This window comes from Balaenoptera musculus, chromosome 3 (assembly GCF_009873245.2).
Source record: "Balaenoptera musculus isolate JJ_BM4_2016_0621 chromosome 3, mBalMus1.pri.v3, whole genome shotgun sequence".
NCBI lineage: Eukaryota > Metazoa > Chordata > Mammalia > Artiodactyla > Balaenopteridae > Balaenoptera > Balaenoptera musculus.
Genome location: NC_045787.1, coordinates 159700264 through 159718004, shown reverse-complemented (window position 1 = coordinate 159718004; position 17741 = coordinate 159700264). Strand labels below are relative to the sequence as shown.

Genomic DNA, 17741 nt, shown 5'->3' with positions numbered 1-17741 from the left:
CGGGAGCGTTAGGCCCCGCCACGTCGGTGTCTGTGAGCGGGCGATCGAGTTCGTGGGTCAAACCTTGATGTCCGGGCTGCATCGGCGCCCTCCAGCCAGATTCCTGATGGCCGGCGGCGGACAACGAAGGTAAAAGACCAGACCTTTCGGGGAGAGAAACCGAATTGTAAAAACCTCTCCTTGGGCTAAATTCTTTCTGCAAACCGGGAGCGAACTCCCGTGGCTGGACTCCAACAGAGGGGCCAACCTCAGAGCGCTCCGGAGCACGTTCTGGGAACTCGATGTGCGCTGTGCGGTGAAACGAAGATGGTATTACCATCGTCATTTCACCGACTGACGGACCGAAGCCCAGAGAAGGGAAGCGACGTGGCTTAGGTACTCCGGCCAATTTGGGAGCCGTGGTAATGGCAGCCTCTTCGGACACCTGTCTCTAGGGATCTGCAGGAGGGAGGGGCGTGGTTTTGGCCTCGACTGCTGACGCCCAAGGACCGGCTGGGATAGAGCAGCCCCAAGCCGCAACGGAGGAAAACAAAACGGTGTTTTCGGCAAGATGATCTTATACTAAAGGACTTTGTTCGAAAAATCATGTACTTCCAACTTTTGGGGGGATAGAGAGTGTTAAAATTTCCTTCTACCGTGTCCTTACTTGGCAAATTAAAAAGTGACAGCCCAACTTGATCCCCCAAATGTTGGTGGCAGGTCTTAGCTTAACCTTGTGTTCTCAGAGGCAGGCAATATCTGTACCCTAGGGCTTACCAGATACTCAGACACAGGAAAGGTGGTCCCTGCAGGGGGTGGGGGAGCAGTGACCTCCCTCAAAGCCCAGGCCTGAGAGGACAGGCTCATTGGATGGCAACCTGCACCCTAACAGCTTCCAGCTGTGCCTGTGACCCTTTGTCACAAGAATAATGTCACCCTCAGGATACCCACATGTCAGCTGGCCATATTACAAAGGAGAAAACAGGTACTGTGGGCTTAGGAAACTAGTTACTCCACAGCACAAATGGTCCTGCTGACATGCTTTTTTTCCCCCCTAAAGTTTGATGATTTTAGTCCTCACAACTCTGAGGTAGCACTTGCATCTCCCAAATGGGGACAGGTGCATGGGAGTAAAGTGATTAGCCCAGATCCATACAGATGGTAGATGGCAGGGGCAGAGTTCAACCTCACACTGCCCTTAAAGTTAGTCACCTACTTTTTCTAGGAGTGGGTGTGTCCTGCACCAAGGCTATGTCAGAATTCCCCCCTGGCTCTGAAACTGTGGTTCTGGGTTGACTGAATGTTCCTGGACCCCTTGGTTTGCCCTATGGGGCTGCCCCTCTAAAGGGGTAGCTGCTTCCTTACCTGTGAAATTAAGTAGATATGGACAAGAAGACCTATGCCAGAGTGAAAAAAACTAGAAAGCCGAAGCATACGGTTTCAGAGACAAGGGGGAAGAATTAAAAGATTATCACTTTATAGTCAAGGAAGAAAAGTTATTTTTTAAAAAGTCAGCCCCAGCCACATAGTAAGACAACCCCAGGCCTGCATGGGGAGTTGGCAGCCTGGGGCTAGGGCCAAGGGCTAGGCTGCCAAACATAGCTTGGGAGGGCTTCTTTCTGGGGAAGATGAGGTCTGGATGGAGACGGATGTGGCCCCTTGGTCTGTCACCCAAAGCTAGCAGGTGACTCTAGAGATGGAAGAGGCATCGTGGCCCTGAGTGAATGAAAGGCAAGGTGGAGGTCAGTCTCCATGCAGAAGGCTAATAGGCTGACTTGGTGACTTTGCCCTGCCCACCTCCCCACGGTCTGGCTAGCTGTGGGGCCTGAACCGTGGATATGGGGTCCAGGTCTTGGCTAATCCAGAATCCAGAAAGGGCTGATATGGCTGTAAAGGACCAAATTAAAAACAGTTCTCAGACTGGTTTGTGCAAATGTTTTTTTTTTTTTTTTATTTCCACATTTATATCACAAGGTGTCCACTTACTGGACCAAATAGCAAAGTTGCTCCCTTCTGCGTCCTGAGAACACAGAAGTCTAGGTACTGTACATTCACTAAGGCTCCTTGTTTTTGCAAATCGCGTTTATGACAAATAACCATAAGGCAAACGAATCTAAAGGAATGGTTATGAGTGTTTCCAGCGTACAGACAGGTCTCTTCTCACCCAACAGTACAGCTTACACACCAGTAGCACCCACAGTTACTTTTGTGTTTTTTGGGGAGGGGACTCTAGAAAGGTGAACTTTTCTAGATATGTGCAGGAAGGGGAAAATGAAGAGGGAGGAACAAGGAAAGTTATTCGTCTGACGGTCAGATGGAAGAGGGGGGTAAAATAAACTCTAGAAAACTTAAATTTTTGCAGCATTTCTTTAAAAACTGGGTTGTAACTGAAACCAGATACAAATGTGTGGACGCCCAGGGAGCATGGGTCAAACTGGCTGGCAAGCTGGCCTGCCTGATGCCAGCAGCTCGCTACAGCTGAGAAGCTTCTGGCACCATGATGGAAAAGCTGGCCAGGTGGGGTGCAAACAGAGGCCACAGCGTTGCCCACTGCCTCAAACACTCAGGGCCATGTTAAAAAACAGAAAATGCAGAGATGAGATGCGTGCTTCTGTTGCTGTGTTAAAGGTAACCTCTTCCACAGGTTTTCTGTGCCTGCCTGCAACTGAGGTCCCAGCTCACCGGGGGCTGGGAAGCGTCCGCACCTCTTCCGGGGTGGGGGGCTAACGCTTTTTATAGCTGGTTTGCTATAGAGTTCTGAACTCACTTTGCTGGCCTTCCTTCCACGTGGTCCTTCCTTTGCAATTTTGTTAGTAAACTGGTAGCAGCATTTCACAAAAGAAGGAGAATTTTGAGGGAAGAGCACAGAGAGACCTAGAGACTCTCGCTCCCTCTCCCTCCCACCCTGGGCCGGACCCCCACCCCCCACTCCGGATTCCCAACCACTGGAGGCGGCCGGGCCCTGGCGCCCGCCCTCTATGGCTGACTGCAAGGTGGGAATGCACTTAGAGCCCGACAGGCCAGTCAGTCTAAGCAGACATAAGGCAGAATGTTCAACCGCCCGTCGTCGCCGTGCGGGTCGAGCGATATGCACTGCGTCCAGTCATACCAGTTACCCTGTGTGTCCTGACACCCGTTCACCCCCGGCCACTGATGGGCCTGGATCCTGTCCAGATCGTCCTGCGTGACCTCACGGCTTAGCCCTGGGAGGTCCGTGGGTGGGCCGTGAGGCACCAGCACGTGCGGCTTCCGGGCCCCGCGCCGAGTGCTCTCCTCCTGCTTCAGGTACTCGGACATGAAGTGGTGAGCGCCCGGGGTCTGTGCGCCCGACGACGAGAGCAGGCTGCTCTGCCGGCTCAGGTAGGACTGGATGATCTCGTTGCGCGACAGCTCCTTCCAGTTCGTCTGTTCAAAAGGGCTCTGGAGGCTGGCCTTGGCCTCGGGCTTGTCCAGCTCTGTCCTCGGCTGCTCTGTGTGCACAGGGCTGTCAGCCCGCACTGGCTCTTTCTGGGTCAGAGGTTTGATCTGTCTCGTCATGGGGTCAAAGGTGAGCTTCCGCTCTTTTAACCGGACAGGCTTGACACCTGCCTCGGCCACCTGCCCGTCCAAGTTAACCGTGTAGTCACGAGGCCGGTACCTCTTCTTCTTTTTGCTGTCCGAGCCACCGGAGGAGGCAGCATCGCTGTCTGCCTTGGAGGAGTCCGGGGAGAAGCCTGCCCGGGGCAGGAGGGGCTCGGCCGGTGGCAGCCCTGCCTTGCAGCCCGACCCCGCGAGCCGCTGGTGGCCCTCAGGCTGCTCCAGCCAGCGTACCGGGCTCTCTGCGCTGGGCAGCAGCTCGAGCCGCCGCACGGGGGGCGTGGACGGCTGGGCCAGCGGAAGCGGTGATGGCACCTGCGTGGCATCGAGTGACTGGGGCCGAGGCGAGGGACTGGGCACGGAGCCCTTGTATGTGTACGGGCTCCGCTGCCGGGCAAAGGAGCCCTCGTGCCGTGAGTTCCGGGGACTGAAAGAGCAGCGAGGCGGCCCCTTGGGGTGGGGGGGACCTGGAGTCTCGTCCACCCTGTCCAGCTGCTGCAGCACCGCAGCCTTCGTCTGCAGGCAGGGCCCGGGGGGCTTGCCCAGGCCCGGGGAGCTGGTGTGTGGCCTCACGGCATTGACGGGGATCTTGCCACTGTGCTTGTCATTCTCGCTGTGCTCCAGGCGGCTGCCCTCGGGGCCCACGTGCCCACTGCCGTCCAGGGGGCCGGGGAAGCTCTCAGGGCTCCCACTGATCCCGTTGGTGGGGAGGGGGGACGAGTTGGCTACCAGGGAGTCGTGGCTCACTTTGGAGACCTTGGGAGGTGGCCCAGGGTGACCGAGGTCACGCTGGTCCCCCCGGCGCTTGCGGCTGCCCAGCCTGTCCAGCCGCTGCCCGGGCAGCCTCTGGATGTCATTGCGGTTCTTCAGGTCATGGATGCTCTTGGGCGGGCCGGCCACCCCTGCCTCCGGCCGGCAGTTATGGGCGCCCCCGTTGGCCGAGCCGGGGGCACCCGCCAGCCCCCGCAGTGCAGCCTCATTCTGGTGCACGGGCTCGATGAGCTTCTGCCAGCTCCGCAGCAGCTTCTTGGCCCGCTTGGCGAGCTCCTCGTTCTTTGTCTTCTTGCGGACGTCGTTGATGAGCTTCCCAAGTCGGGTTTCCTACAGCCAGAGAGAGACGATGACACACTTTTAGGACAGGGTCACCCCATGAAAAGGGAGCTGAGACGGAAACGGGGGGAAGGGCCCCATGTCTCTGAAATGACCCCACTGGCCCCTAAACCACTGGCCTCCCAGACACAAAACCTACGAGGATTTTGGGTCCCTTGTGACATTTAAATTCTCAACTCCCAAGTCCTCAGACCTGATGGTCCCGGAGACGGCATTCTCAGAAGCATCATCTCACAGGCTCCCAACTCCTGGAGGCTGTGGACCATTTAAGTCTACTGCAAAGCATCCTGGGGGAGCACATTGTGGCAAAGGCAACAGCAAACAGAGGGCCCTGAGCCAGCGTCACTCACTGGAACCTCTGCTGGGCATGCACCCCAGAGTGTGCAGGGCCTCCTGCAGAGAAAGGGGCCCCAGACTAAAGCCACCCATTTCCTGCAGTGCCTGTGGGAAGACGGTACTCTTGGAGCATGTGCTGTGGGCTGGCACAGTGCAGGCCAGGAGGGCACGCCCCCCTCACTCCTCTTAAGGCCCCGCTGGGCCAGTGAGCAAAGTCTCTGAGGCTCCAAGAAGCCAGGAAAGACCTGGGTTGGGGCAGCCCAGGCCTGGCCCTCACTGCCCTCCCTAGTGCTCAGGCCAGAAATGCTCACCTCCAGTGCCTCTTTGGTAATGGGGTATTTCTCCAGGCTGGAGATGACTTCCTGCACCGCCACCATGTTCCGGATCTGCAAAACAAGAGCCACTGGTCAGACCCCAGGCACTTCTCCCCGTGCCAGCCTGCTCCAGAACGCTCCCTTTCCCAAGAGCCAGTGGAGCCAGCATCACCAAAGCCCCCACCTCGTGCAGCCTCCTACCTGCTCCCAGGGGCCAGCATGGCACCCAGCGCACACCCTCCGGTCTGCCTCCTCTAGTGCATGGTGACCAGTTTACCATGAGCCTGTCTATGGACATGCCCACCTGTCGAAGTGGCTGTCACACAGCTAAGATTCACTGTGTTTATGAAACAAGATTCGCTCTTCATATGGGAGATGCAGTCAAATCTGCCATCTGACGGGAGGTTGAAAGATTTATCAAATAAAGTGCACCAAGTTGAAAAGAGCCATACATAATAATCTAATCAATTTAGTTAAATTAATGAGATCGTCAGAGTTCATCTAGAGACACCACAAGGAGAGCAAAAGTCAAAGTGGGAGAAGACCAATGCCACAGGGCCCCAAGGATCCATCTGAGCATACAGAGAACTTGGGCCAGGAGACACGAATAGGAACTGGACAAAACAGGAGGTCGTGCAGCAGTGTTCAACTCTCTTAGTCATCAGCAGATGCAGACCGAACCCACCAGTGGCTGCTACACTGCATACACACCTGACTGGTGGAAATGGGGTCTGACAATACCAGGTAGTTCTGGGGTGCAGCCAAGTCTGGGGAGCGATGGGGCTGTGTCTAGTCAAATCAAACACGTGCATGTCTCATGACCAAGCAATTCTATCCCTCACACGATACTTGCTACGAGGCAGGCCCTGTTCTACCAAGGTCTGTTTCCACATAGCACTACTTTGTTGAATTATCACAACCTCAAGGGGAAGGTACTATTATTACTACCACATTTAATGAATGGGGATGGCACAGAAAGGTGTGGGTCATGTGGTCATATGTTATAACGACACCAATGTCTTCCAGGAGTTGAAGGAACAGACTGAGAAATTCAAGAGCACTAGAAATGAGCACACTGCAGCTTCAGTGCATTAACAAGGTGAAGTTCAAACCACGAAGGATGAAAAGTCACAGAAAATACATACTGTTGATTCCAGTTACACCAAGCATCACAGCATACTCAAAAATTAACTCAAGGGCTTCCCTGGTGGCGCAGTGGTTGAGAATCTGCCTGCTAATGCAGGGGACACGGGTTCGAGCCCTGGTCTGGGAAGATCCCACATGCCACGGAGCAGCTGGGCCCGTGAGCCACAACTACTGAGCCTGCGCGTCTGGAGCCTGTGCTCCGCAACAAGAGAGGCCGCGATAGTGAAAGGCCCGCGCACTGCGATGAAGAGCGGTCCCCGCACCGCGATGAAGAGTGGCCCCCACTTGCCGTAACTGGAGAAAGCCCTCGCACGAACCGAAGACCCAACACAGCCAAAAATAAATAAATAAATAAATAAAGTAGCTATTAAAAAAAAAAAAAAAGTTTCTCTGCATTTCTTTAAAAAAAAAAAAAAAATTAACTCAAAATGAATCCCAGACCTAAATGTGAAAGCAAAAACTCTAAGGCTTCTAGAATAAACAGGAGAATATCTTTGCAACCTTGGGGTAGACAAAGATTTCTTAGGAGCCCCAAAGCACTTTTTTCCAAGAAAAAATACTGACAAACTGGGCAGTGAGGAGGCCGGTCCCACAGGGACGAGGCCACCCTCTCCCTGTCCCCAGCCCTGGGATTCTGGCCCTGACAGGGTCCTGGGCTTGCCACATGGCCTGTCTCCACTCCAGTGACCTCACCCTGGTATATTTAGAGCCCTGGGTCCCCACACACTTCTGAACCAGCAGTCCCCGCAGAGCGAGCCCAGCGGCACAGAGTGTCCTTGTCCTTGGGCAGACACTGTCTTGCTGCCAGACAGGAGGGGGGAGGCAGAACACCTGAGCAACCCTGGGGGCTGGCAGCAAGCTGGCACTGTAGACCTCACACAGCTGGAGACCCTCCTGGAAGCTGCACAGGGGCGGGGATGGGGTAAGGCTTGTGGGCCCCACTGTCACAGCTGAGCAGCTCCTACACTCGGGCGGGTGTGCAGAGGGGCTTTCGGCTTTGAGGAGGCTCTCAGGCTCTCGGCCCTGTGGAAAGTGCTACATCCTCTGCCTTCTTCTTTCTGCCCCTGCTGCGTGGAAGTTCAGGACCCCTGAGGGCTCATCCCTCTGGCTCCGCCCTGGCCCCCACTCTGGCCATGATGGCAAGGGCACTGAGCACTGTGTGGGGAGCATCACCTGGCATTCTGGAGGCAGTCAGGCCCTTGGGACCAGGAAGTGGACCAAGCCCTGCCCTCACCACACCAAACAGGCAGGAGTCCTGGGGTCTATGCAGTGCCAGGTTGGGCCTCCGGCCTCAGACAAAGCAGACAGTGACACCCCGGCAGCCTGTGGCCTTTGCCTCCCACCCTCGATGAGAGGACTCTCTGCATAGCAGGGACGCCAAGGCTCAGATATAGCCAAGGGGAGGCTCCCATCCAGGTTCCAGGCCTATAAAAAGTCCAGCACAGGACCCGTGGGACAGGGAGATGGGTGTCAGGAACAAGGCAGGCCAGGGGTACCTGTGGTGAGGACAGCATCTGAGCAGGGCCTCCCAGGGTGGACAGGAGAAGCCCCAACACCTCAGGAGATGGTGAAATGGCACCAAAGCCCTGGAGAGGGGAGAGGGGTCCAGAGCAAAGACAGTGGCATGAGTCAGGAGGCCAGGAGAAAGAACAGATCCAGGGGAAGTAAGCTGGCTACACAACCTGCCTTCCATTAACTTCAGCCACTGTGGGAGCTGAACTGCTCCACTACCCAACAGGCCACCCTGTTGCTTAGGTCCTTCCTGGCACCCGTCTGTCTGAAAATACACTCATGATCACAGCAGAGACCATGCCATTACTGTGTGGGGAGGAAGCCTCTGAGCTACTCCCAGGCACTGCTCTCGAAGAGGGCTTTGGGGCAGCTCTACAGGTCATAATGCCCAAGGGTCACTCGCACCTTCTTGCTGTCAGGAATAGCCTGGCACATCCGTGGCCCTTCTGTCCTTTGGATATCTCCCTTGGGATTCATTCCCAGGGAATGAAGTCAAACCAAAACTAATAAAAAAACCACCTCTCAAAACTATTTGCCAAACAGCTTTCCCAAAAAGGGCAGAATTCACACGAGGGACGTCTGAACACCTGCAGCCTCATCTTCTCATTAGGGCTCCTTCAACAGATACAGATTAATGTGAATTTCCTTAGTGATTAGTGAAGCCAAATGTCACCTTCTTTCTACTAATGCTGACTTCCCGTGTGAACTGCTCACCGTCCCAGCCCACTTACTTTCATTATTTGTCTGGCCTCTTTATTGCAAATAAATACCCTCCCAGGGTGGTGATGTCTGCCCCTGTGCACCACACATGCCTAAATGTGCTCAGGGCTGGCGCTGCAGAGGGAGGTGTCAGGAGCGGGGAGGGCTACTCTGGAAGGGCAGGGAGGCAGGTGAGGTGGGCCAGGCAGCGGGGGAGCACTCAGAGCGGAGCGGAGGCAGGGCAGGAAGTCAGTGGACAGCCCCGGGTGTGGCCCAGGTGGACACACAGTCAGCTGGTGACCACTGGTGGAACTGACTCCGTCACTACTGCGCCCAGTGCTTGCGGATCCTAGACTGGAGATTCATGAGGGACAATCAGGTATCCACGGTCAGACAGGAAGCGAAACGAACATCCATCCCAGGCAGAAAGAAGGTGGAGCAGCCGGTGTCTCCACATGGAACACACGGACACCCCCTAAACTGGCCTCCTCCAGGCCGGCTCAGGGAGGGGAGAGAAAGGACCCTCCTCAAGCCGTCCTCACTCACACCTCAGGGACGCCCAGGGGCACACGCTGGGAGGCGGGGAGGGAACGCTCCTCACCACTGACCCAGTTCCCAGGGTTCTTATGCAGACCTCCCACCACATGAGAACCAAGGGCAGGCGGGGAAGCAGTAAGGCCTACGTTCTGGTGAGCCCTCATCACTTGCTAAGTCCACTACTCCAGCCAGCCAACCCACGACATTGCTGCTCGACTCACAGGAGGAAGGAAGGGGCGCTGGACACGCACAGGCGACAGGACCAAGGCAGGGCAGCAGCCCTCAGAAGCAGCCTGGGTAAAAGTGTGGACTACACAGCGCAGGATGCCACCACTCCCACATCACATGTCTGAAAGTTGTTCTGTGAACTGGTTCAGTGGTCTGAACCTGGATCCATGCGCAGAGGTGGGGACGGCCCAGGGGGCACAGACCCACCACTGACCAGCCTCCTCCTCGTGGTAATTCAGGGGATAGGCCCAGGCCCTGAGTAATTACCACCCTGTGGGGGATTTCCAGCCCTGATGTGAAACAAGGAACTGAGACTTCTTTGGAGTCTGCAAGGCCCCTTGCTCACTGCTCCCTTTTCTCCAGGCATCAAGGGCTCCTGCTCCACCCGAAATCCCCAATCTCTTACTAATTAAGCTGGACCTGTGCAGCCCTGGTGGCAAAGAGGAAACCCTGTACTCCCCAAGTCCAAGCACTGGTGAGACCCAAGGGCAGTAAGCCAGGGCAGGCCCACCCAGCCTGACTCTCCTCATAGGACCACTACTTGTTGGGTTCCTCCAGGGGCCAAAGTCTCTAGCTTTTCTTCCTCGAAACTCCACTTTACAGATAAGAAAAAACTGAGGGTCCAGGAAGGTAAAAGAGGACCAGTGCTCACCACGCAGCTAGAAGGCAGTGGAGTGTGGCTTTACGCTAGCCTGGCACAGGGTCTGCCCACAACACACCACCCAGCTGGTGCTTTACTAGGTAGGGTGAGGGAGGGCACCCAGACACCACCAGGCTGGTGACGCTGGCATCCCACCCACATACTCTCCCCGACTTGCCACAGCAGGGAAATGCACAGGTTACAAGAGTTCCACACAGGGCTGGCTTCATGCCCAGCAGCACCTATGGAGGGCCAGGCTGCCTCTGTCTCCCCCCAGGGTGCACTGGAGCCAGAGGGATTCCCCACGCCCACCCACAACAGCAGGGGCTTCAGCCCACCCTCAACGCTTGCCCTAAGCTGCAGGACACTTGGTAAACGACGATGGCACTGGAGCCTCTCCCTGCCAGGCCCTGGAAGGAAACGGCACACACCGAGGACGGACTCACCCTGCCTGTCTAGCCAGCCCCTGACCACACTGTGGCCCTGCATCTATGCAGCACAGCCCACACCAACTCCTTCAGTGGGCTCAAAGCCCGCCAGGTCAGCGGTAAAAACTAGTTCACTTTAAAACCAACCATGTGGAAGTCACTTTTCTTTTCTTTTTTTTTTTAAAGCAGAATAGTCTAGACTAGAATTTACAAAACCCACTTAGCTCGAAAGGCTTTGGAAGTGTTCAACAGCAAGCAAGCTGTCCTTCCAAACCAAAACACGACACAGATGGCACCCAGAAGCAAGCAAACCTTGAGCCTTTCAATGTGCTGAGCGTTGTAAGGCCATCCTTCGCTGAGTCACTGTGCCCTGCAAGCCACACAGTGGGCGTCAGTTGTGTCCGCGCGGATGAAAGAGGCTTTGCCAGGCGAGTGTGTGTCTGTGATTTGGTCCCAGTCTCACTCTTTTCAGCCACAGCAAGTCTTCCTGCTTCTGATGAACTCCACACGTTCCCAAGGTAGGTGCTATTCTGTGACTCTAACAGCTTCTACTGCAAGTCAGTGCAAGAGGCGGCGCCTGCATCTCCCAGAGAGCCTGGCGGTGACCAGCCCGTGTCCCACCCCGTCTCCCTGAGCGAGGAAAAGAAGTCAGTGTGCCTTGATTCTACCTCTCAGCTTGGAAGGTGCAGCCTCCCGGCCCCGTTCTGCCTTGCCTGGTCCCACAGCCAGGCAGGAGCCAGGGGAACCTCCCTCAGGCAGGTGTCATGCCAGCGCTCTGCCTGGCAAAGGCGCCTTCCTCTGCCAGGACCCCATGGGAATCTCGCACCCACAGGGGTGAAGTCTCTCTCATTCACGGCTTCTGAGAGGAAGAACGACACTGGGGCGGGGGCTGTGTCTCAGCCACAGCCACCAAGCTCACCACTTGCAAAAGCACAAAAGCACTTCCTCATCGGTGGGGCCCATCTGCTCCCCAGGAGCATCCACAGCTGGAGGACGGCCACTGCCTGCGTGGCCCTGACTGTTGTACACTCACAGCCCGCAGAGCGCCCATGGCCAGAGCAGCCGACTGCAGCTGCAACTCGGCCCAGAGGCAGCAGGCAGAGCACTGCTTGCACCTAATGAGCAGCCCAGGAAGAGGAAGCCCAGGGCCCAGGGCAGCGACCATGAGCAGCTACCATCCATGGGACCTCTCCGAGAGGCTTGTAGAGGTGAGAGAGGGCCCTCTCCACAGTGCTGGTCCTCTCTCTCAACTGTCCCAGCAGCTCTTCCCAACAAAACTACAAACTTAAATGCTCCTGACCTCTGAATCAGGTCAACATACAATTCTTGTTGTAATTCAGCCCTTTCTGAGAGCACAAGAGCTCTCAACATGTCATCTGGGAGCTGGTTCATTCCTACACTGATACAACTGGATAGTCAGAAAGCCAAGCAGAGCGTTTTCTATCTGCATCCATGCTCGCAGAAGGGTCCGGGTGGCAGTGCATCTGATGAAAGCATGCCGGGTGAGGTTTCCTCCCTCTCAGTCGTGCTCTCGTGGGAACAGCCAGTAAGAATACTAGCTGAGCAAGACGAAAACACCCGACGCCCATGGGAGGGGCACACACAGTGCTCGGCCCACACGCATGTAGAATACAGGAGATCCAAAACTAGAACGAGCCAGCTTTTTAGGAAGTGACAGGGCCAACCTCCAAGAGAATGCTAAGTGAAACAGCGAGGTGACAGCAGTGCACTCTTGTGCTGCCGGTGAAAAACGCCTGGTGCTGGGGCTGGGCAGAGAAGCAGCTGTGCCAGACCTGGCTTCCAATGCTGGTCCAACTAATAAGACTTAAAGCAAGACCAGCCACCAACCTGAGCCCAGTTCTCCCTCCGGCAGCTGGAAAGCCTGGGCGGAATGTTGGGAAAACCACAGATTGTGTTTGTAGATCCTCAATGGCACACTGACCACCATCCTGGGAGACTGTGCCCACAGGGGTCAGGTCAGGAGAGGGTCCTGTGCACTGTCCGCCAGGCCGCTCTGGGGTTTCTAAGATCCCTTCAGGCAGCGCAGTGCCTAGTGTGGCGCCAAAAGTCTGCCAGTCTGCTACTGGGCTGCTATAGGATCCTGAGAACAGGGGATATCCTAGAATTTCCCTCAACAAGTCACCAAATGCAGGCTTGGAGGATGCAGGAAGGGCTGGTTATGGCCCAGTCCTGAGGCATAGGTAGAAATGGCCAGAGGCAAGGACAGAAATAACAGGTGAGGCACCACAACTGAGGCTCAGCTGAGCGGCCAGGAGCACCAAAGTGGCGACATCAAGCAGGCTCCTTTAGGACATGAGAAAGACTATGGAGAAGAGAACCAAGGCCTTCTCAGAGGGCCTCAAGCCCAGAACTGGTCCCAGAACCTGAGGCTGCCAAGCCTTGATGGGTAAAAGTGACCACACCCACAACCGACGACCAGGATGCCCGTGGTAAGCAGTAAGAGTGTGTTACAGACATGTGACTGACTCACAAGGTCTGGTGGCCCTCACTTTCCTGGGCACTCTACATGGGGTCACCAATGTCTGTTCTGAGCTGGGTGGATGTGAAAGAGTAACAGGAACTGCCAGAGCCTGGGTGGGGGCCACACTGGTTAAGTCATTTGGCGAGTCACAGGGTTAAGTACGGAGGAGCCCTTGTCACCTTCCACGGAACAGGAATCTGTGAGATGAGCAAACTCATCAGGCCCTAAAGGTAATTGAGGGAGGGTATGCCTGTCCTACATGACACAGCAGCCATCAGGCAGGACATGGCCTAATGGGCTGCGTGAGCTCCGTATCACATGCTCCAGGGCAGAAAGCACCAGAGAAGACTGTACACAGGAGGTGAGCAGATAGCTCTGAGCCCACCCACCTATTCCGTCAGCCACGAAGTGGGAGGATGACAGAAGCTTCCTACAGGCTCCTGGGAGGGGGACAAGAGATACACACATGAACAGGACAGAGCCTGGCTGGCACACAGTAAGCGCTCAAGAAAGGGGGTCACCACGGAGCCTGTCATGGGACTACACTTGAGAGGGATCAGGTTCAAGGCCACCTCTTTCCCCCACCTGCTGCCCTGGGCTCTGTGTGGAGCTAGAAGAACAGCAGTGGGCATGGGGACTTTCTCAGTGGGCATTCCTGCAACAGGGGCCACCGTGGAGAAGACCAAGGACATCGTCACATGGAACAGGAAGGTAAGTCTGTGCACTGTATCAAACATCATGTAAGGATGAACACTCATACCCCAGGACCTAGCAGTTCCACTCTGGGGTAGGGACCAACAGAAACGTGAGCATGCATGTGCTGAGAATGGTCAGAGCAGCCATATTCAGAACAGCCCCATCTGAAAACCACCCACGTGGCCACCAACAGTATAATGGATGACTAAATCATGGTCTAGCCACTCAACGTCGAATGAACACACTACTGCTACACACAACATCAAAGATAAATCTCAAAACAGGTTGAGTGAAAAAGCCAGATACAAAAGAATACATTCTGTGCTGGACTGGAAGCTCAAAAGCAGGCAAGACTTGTCCAAGGTGACGGAAGTCAGGGAAGTTGGGGGTGCAAAGACACTAGGAGAGGGAACAAGAACGGCTTCTGGGGAGAAGCTCTATTCCATGACCTGGGTAGGGGTTTCTGGGGTATGTTCACTTCATAAACGTTCACTGAGATGTAATACTTACAACCTGTGTGCTTTTCTGGATATATGCTACACTTCAATGAAAAATTGGTCTTAGAGGCCATCCCATCCTAGAAACAGATGCCAGCGCTACTGGGTTTGAAGAGGAGGGAGAGGTGTTGGCGAGCCAGCCTCTCACCCCCCACTCGGCAGCAGAGACCCTCTCAAGGTCTGAGAACTGCCGCACCAGGAGCCCAGGCTACCTCTGAGATACCCAGTGTGCGCTACGCTTCACAGCTCACAGAGAAAGGTGTCCACACACTCCTATCCTGGGCAGAGGCCAGTCTGGGGAAAACAAGGGCGCTCTGCAGGTTCCACGGAAGGAGCACTGAGCAGGTCAGAGTCCCCAGGAAGGAGCAAGCTCTAAAGTTACTGGAGAGAGGCAGGCAGGCAGGCAGCAACCACTGCCTGGGCATCACTAGCCAGCATCCTGGGTGGGTGGGCGGGCAGGCCTCTGTCTCCTACCACACAGTGGTTCTCTCCTGAGACCACAGACTTCCAAAGTAGGTGTTATGCCACTTCCACAATGAGGAAGCCAGGGTGCCCATTACACACCTGGCCACAGTTTCATTACTAACCTAACCTGCTAATCCTGTGCAGTTAGCCCATACCTGCCTCCACACAACAGGCCATCAGCAAGTCGTATTGGTGACAAGGGCAGAAACAGCTGGCTCAAGGGAGAACAGTGGAACAATTCGGATAAGGAAAATTCTGCATGCCTACACCAGGAATGAAGATAGCAAAGAAAGACTAGAAATTAAAGTGGGGGAGGCAGATAACATTCAAAACTCAACTTAATCTGCCATATTAAGAGACCAAAAATGAAAAGCCTTATGATCATTTCAATAGATGTAGAAAAAACATTTGACAAAATTAAACATCCATTCCTGATGAAAACTCTCAGTTGGCTAGGAGTAGAAGAGAACTTCCTCAGCTTGATAATACCCACAGCTAACATCATACTTGATGGTGAAGGGCTGAATGTTTTCCCCCAGGAACAGGTACAAAACAAGGACATGTGCTCACTACTTCTATTCAGTCTTGTCAGGAGATTCCAGCTAGTGCAATAAGGCAAGGAAAAGAGAAAAAGAAAGAGAGGGAGGGAGGTAGGAAGAAAAACCATCCAGATTGGAAAGGGGGAAGTAAAGCTGTCTTTATTCACAAATAACAGAACAGTCTATATGGAAAATCTTACAGAATCTACAAAATAAGAATAAGTGAGTTTAGCAAGGTGGCAGGATATAAGTTCAATATAAAATTCCACTGTATTTCTATATGCAAGCAACAAATATTCAGAAACTGAAAATTTAAAAACCAATTCCATTTACAATAGCAATTAAAACTATGAAGAAAATAGATAGCTAGTGGGAAGTAGCCGCATAGCACAGGGAGATCAGCTCGGTGCTTTTTGTCTACCTAGAGGGGTGGAACAGGGAGGGTGGGAGGGAGACGCAAGAGGGAGGAGAAATGGGAATATATGTATATGTATAGCTGATTCACTTTGTTATACAGCAGAAACTAACACACCATTGTAAAGCAATTATACTCCAATAAAGATGTTAAAAAAAAAAACTATGAAGAACTTACAGATAAATCTGACAAAAGATGTAAGACCTCAACACTGAAAAGTACAAAACATGGCTGAGAGACACTATGATAGGCCTCAATTAATGGAAAGATATACCAAGTTAATAGCATGGAAGAGTCAATATTGTTAAGATGTCAGTTCTTCCTCAAACTGATCTATAGATTCAATGCAATCCCAATCGGAATTCCAGCAGGGTCTTTGGGAGAGATTGACAAGTTGATTCTAAAATTTATATGGAAACGCAAAGGTCCTAGAATAGCTAACAAACTTTGAAAAAAAGAAAATCAGAAGCCCACATTATCTGATTTTTAAGACATTATATAGTCAAGACAGTGTGGTATTGGAGCAAAAACAAACAAACAGATCAATGGAACAGAGTAGAGTCCATTTAACAGATCCACACATACATGGGCAGCTGATTCCTAACAACAGTGGTAAGGCAATTCAGAAATGAACGAATAATCTTTCAACAAATAGTGCTGGAATAACTGGATAGCCATAGGCAAAAAACAACAACACTGAAACAAAACATCAAACCCTTGACCTCTATCTCACAAGACATACAAAAATTAACACAAAATGGATCATAAACCTAAATATAAGAGTTAAAACTACACAATGTACAGAAGAAAACATAGGAGGAAAATCTTAGTGACCTTGGGTTTAAAAGGCAAAGACTTTAGTAATATGAAACAAAAAGTACAAACTATAGAGAAAACAAACTGGATTTCATCAAAATTGAAAACCTTTGCTCTTCAAAAGATGACACTGTTATGAAAATGAAAAGGTAAGCCACCACTGGGAGAAAATATACACGAATCATGTATCTAAGAAAGGACTTGTCTCTAGAATATATAAAAATCTCTTTCAATTCAATAATTAGGCAAAGAACCCAAGGGGGAAAAAAATGGGGAAATGATTTGAACAGATTTTCAAATCTATCACCAAAGAAGAGCTATGCATGGCAAACAAATACTTGAAGAGATGCTCAGCGCTATTAGCCATCAGGGAAATTCAAATTTAAAACACCATGAGATACCACTACATACCTATTAAAATAGCTAAAATTAAAAAGATTAACCATACGGAGTGCTCATCAAAATGTGGGACAACTGAAACTCATACACTGCTGGTGGGGTGGGAGTATTAAATGGTATAATCACCTTGGAAGACATTTTGACAGGTTATTAAGCAACCCAAAAGTCCATCAACACAAGAATGGATAAACAAATTGTAGTACATCCATAAAATGAAATGTTAGCAACAGAAAAGAATGAACTATTCATATATATACAACATGTATGAATCTCAAAATAAATATTAATGAAAGAAGAGCCCAGACACCACCCCGCCAAAAAAGTACATGCCACATGATTTCACAAAATTCTAGAAAAGGCAAATTAATCTACAGCGACAGTAAATCAGCAGTTGCCTGGGGATGGGGGTGGGCTGAAGGGAAGATTACAATGGGACAAGAAAAAACTTTTGGAAATATCTTTATTACCATGACTGTGATGATGGCTTCTCAGGTGTATTCACAGATCAAAATATATCTAATTGTACACTTTAAGTGTGCACAGTTTATTGTATGTCAATTATACCTCAATAGAGTTGTAAAGCAACTATGGAGGCAGATGACAGATGCGACAGGTCCTAGAAAAAGGAGGAGGGGTGGGAGGCAAAGAGAAGGAACGCTTCTTTGTTGGAGGTTAGGCATCAGATGCCCCTCTTGGGCTCAGCCCTCCCTGGGGTGGAAGGTCAGACAGAAAGTTCCTTCCCCCCTCATGAAGATGAAATGAAGAAGCCTGTTATGCCTGGGCCTCCCAGGGGTATCATAAGGACTGCATGACAAAGGCACGTGTGTATAACGCACTCCTAATAGCAGCAGGCATCAATCCATATATATTTTTTTTTCCTGGACATTCTGCTTGCCCCTGCAACACCTGTGCATCAGCAGACTGCAC

General features: G+C 52.6%; 1 protein-coding gene across 3 annotated transcripts in view; it reads right to left on the bottom strand.

The window, feature by feature from the left end:
• Window positions 1-124: 124 nt before the first annotated feature.
• Window positions 125-17741, bottom strand: part of MED26 (mediator complex subunit 26) — a 42003-nt gene continuing 24386 nt past the window's right edge. The window contains exons 1-3 of one of the 3 annotated variants that reach the window (XM_036845846.1): window positions 10818-11211; window positions 5313-5387; window positions 125-4656 (exon numbers count right to left, since the gene is read on the bottom strand). In XM_036845846.1, the coding sequence (XP_036701741.1) occupies window positions 3004-4656; window positions 5313-5378 (1719 nt within the window). In that variant the 5' untranslated portion in view covers window positions 5379-5387; window positions 10818-11211 and the 3' untranslated portion in view covers window positions 125-3003. Of the gene's footprint in view, window positions 4657-5312; window positions 5388-10817; window positions 11212-17741 lie in introns of those variants that run through there. The other 2 variants (XM_036845845.1, XM_036845844.1) reach the window with 2 other exon arrangements.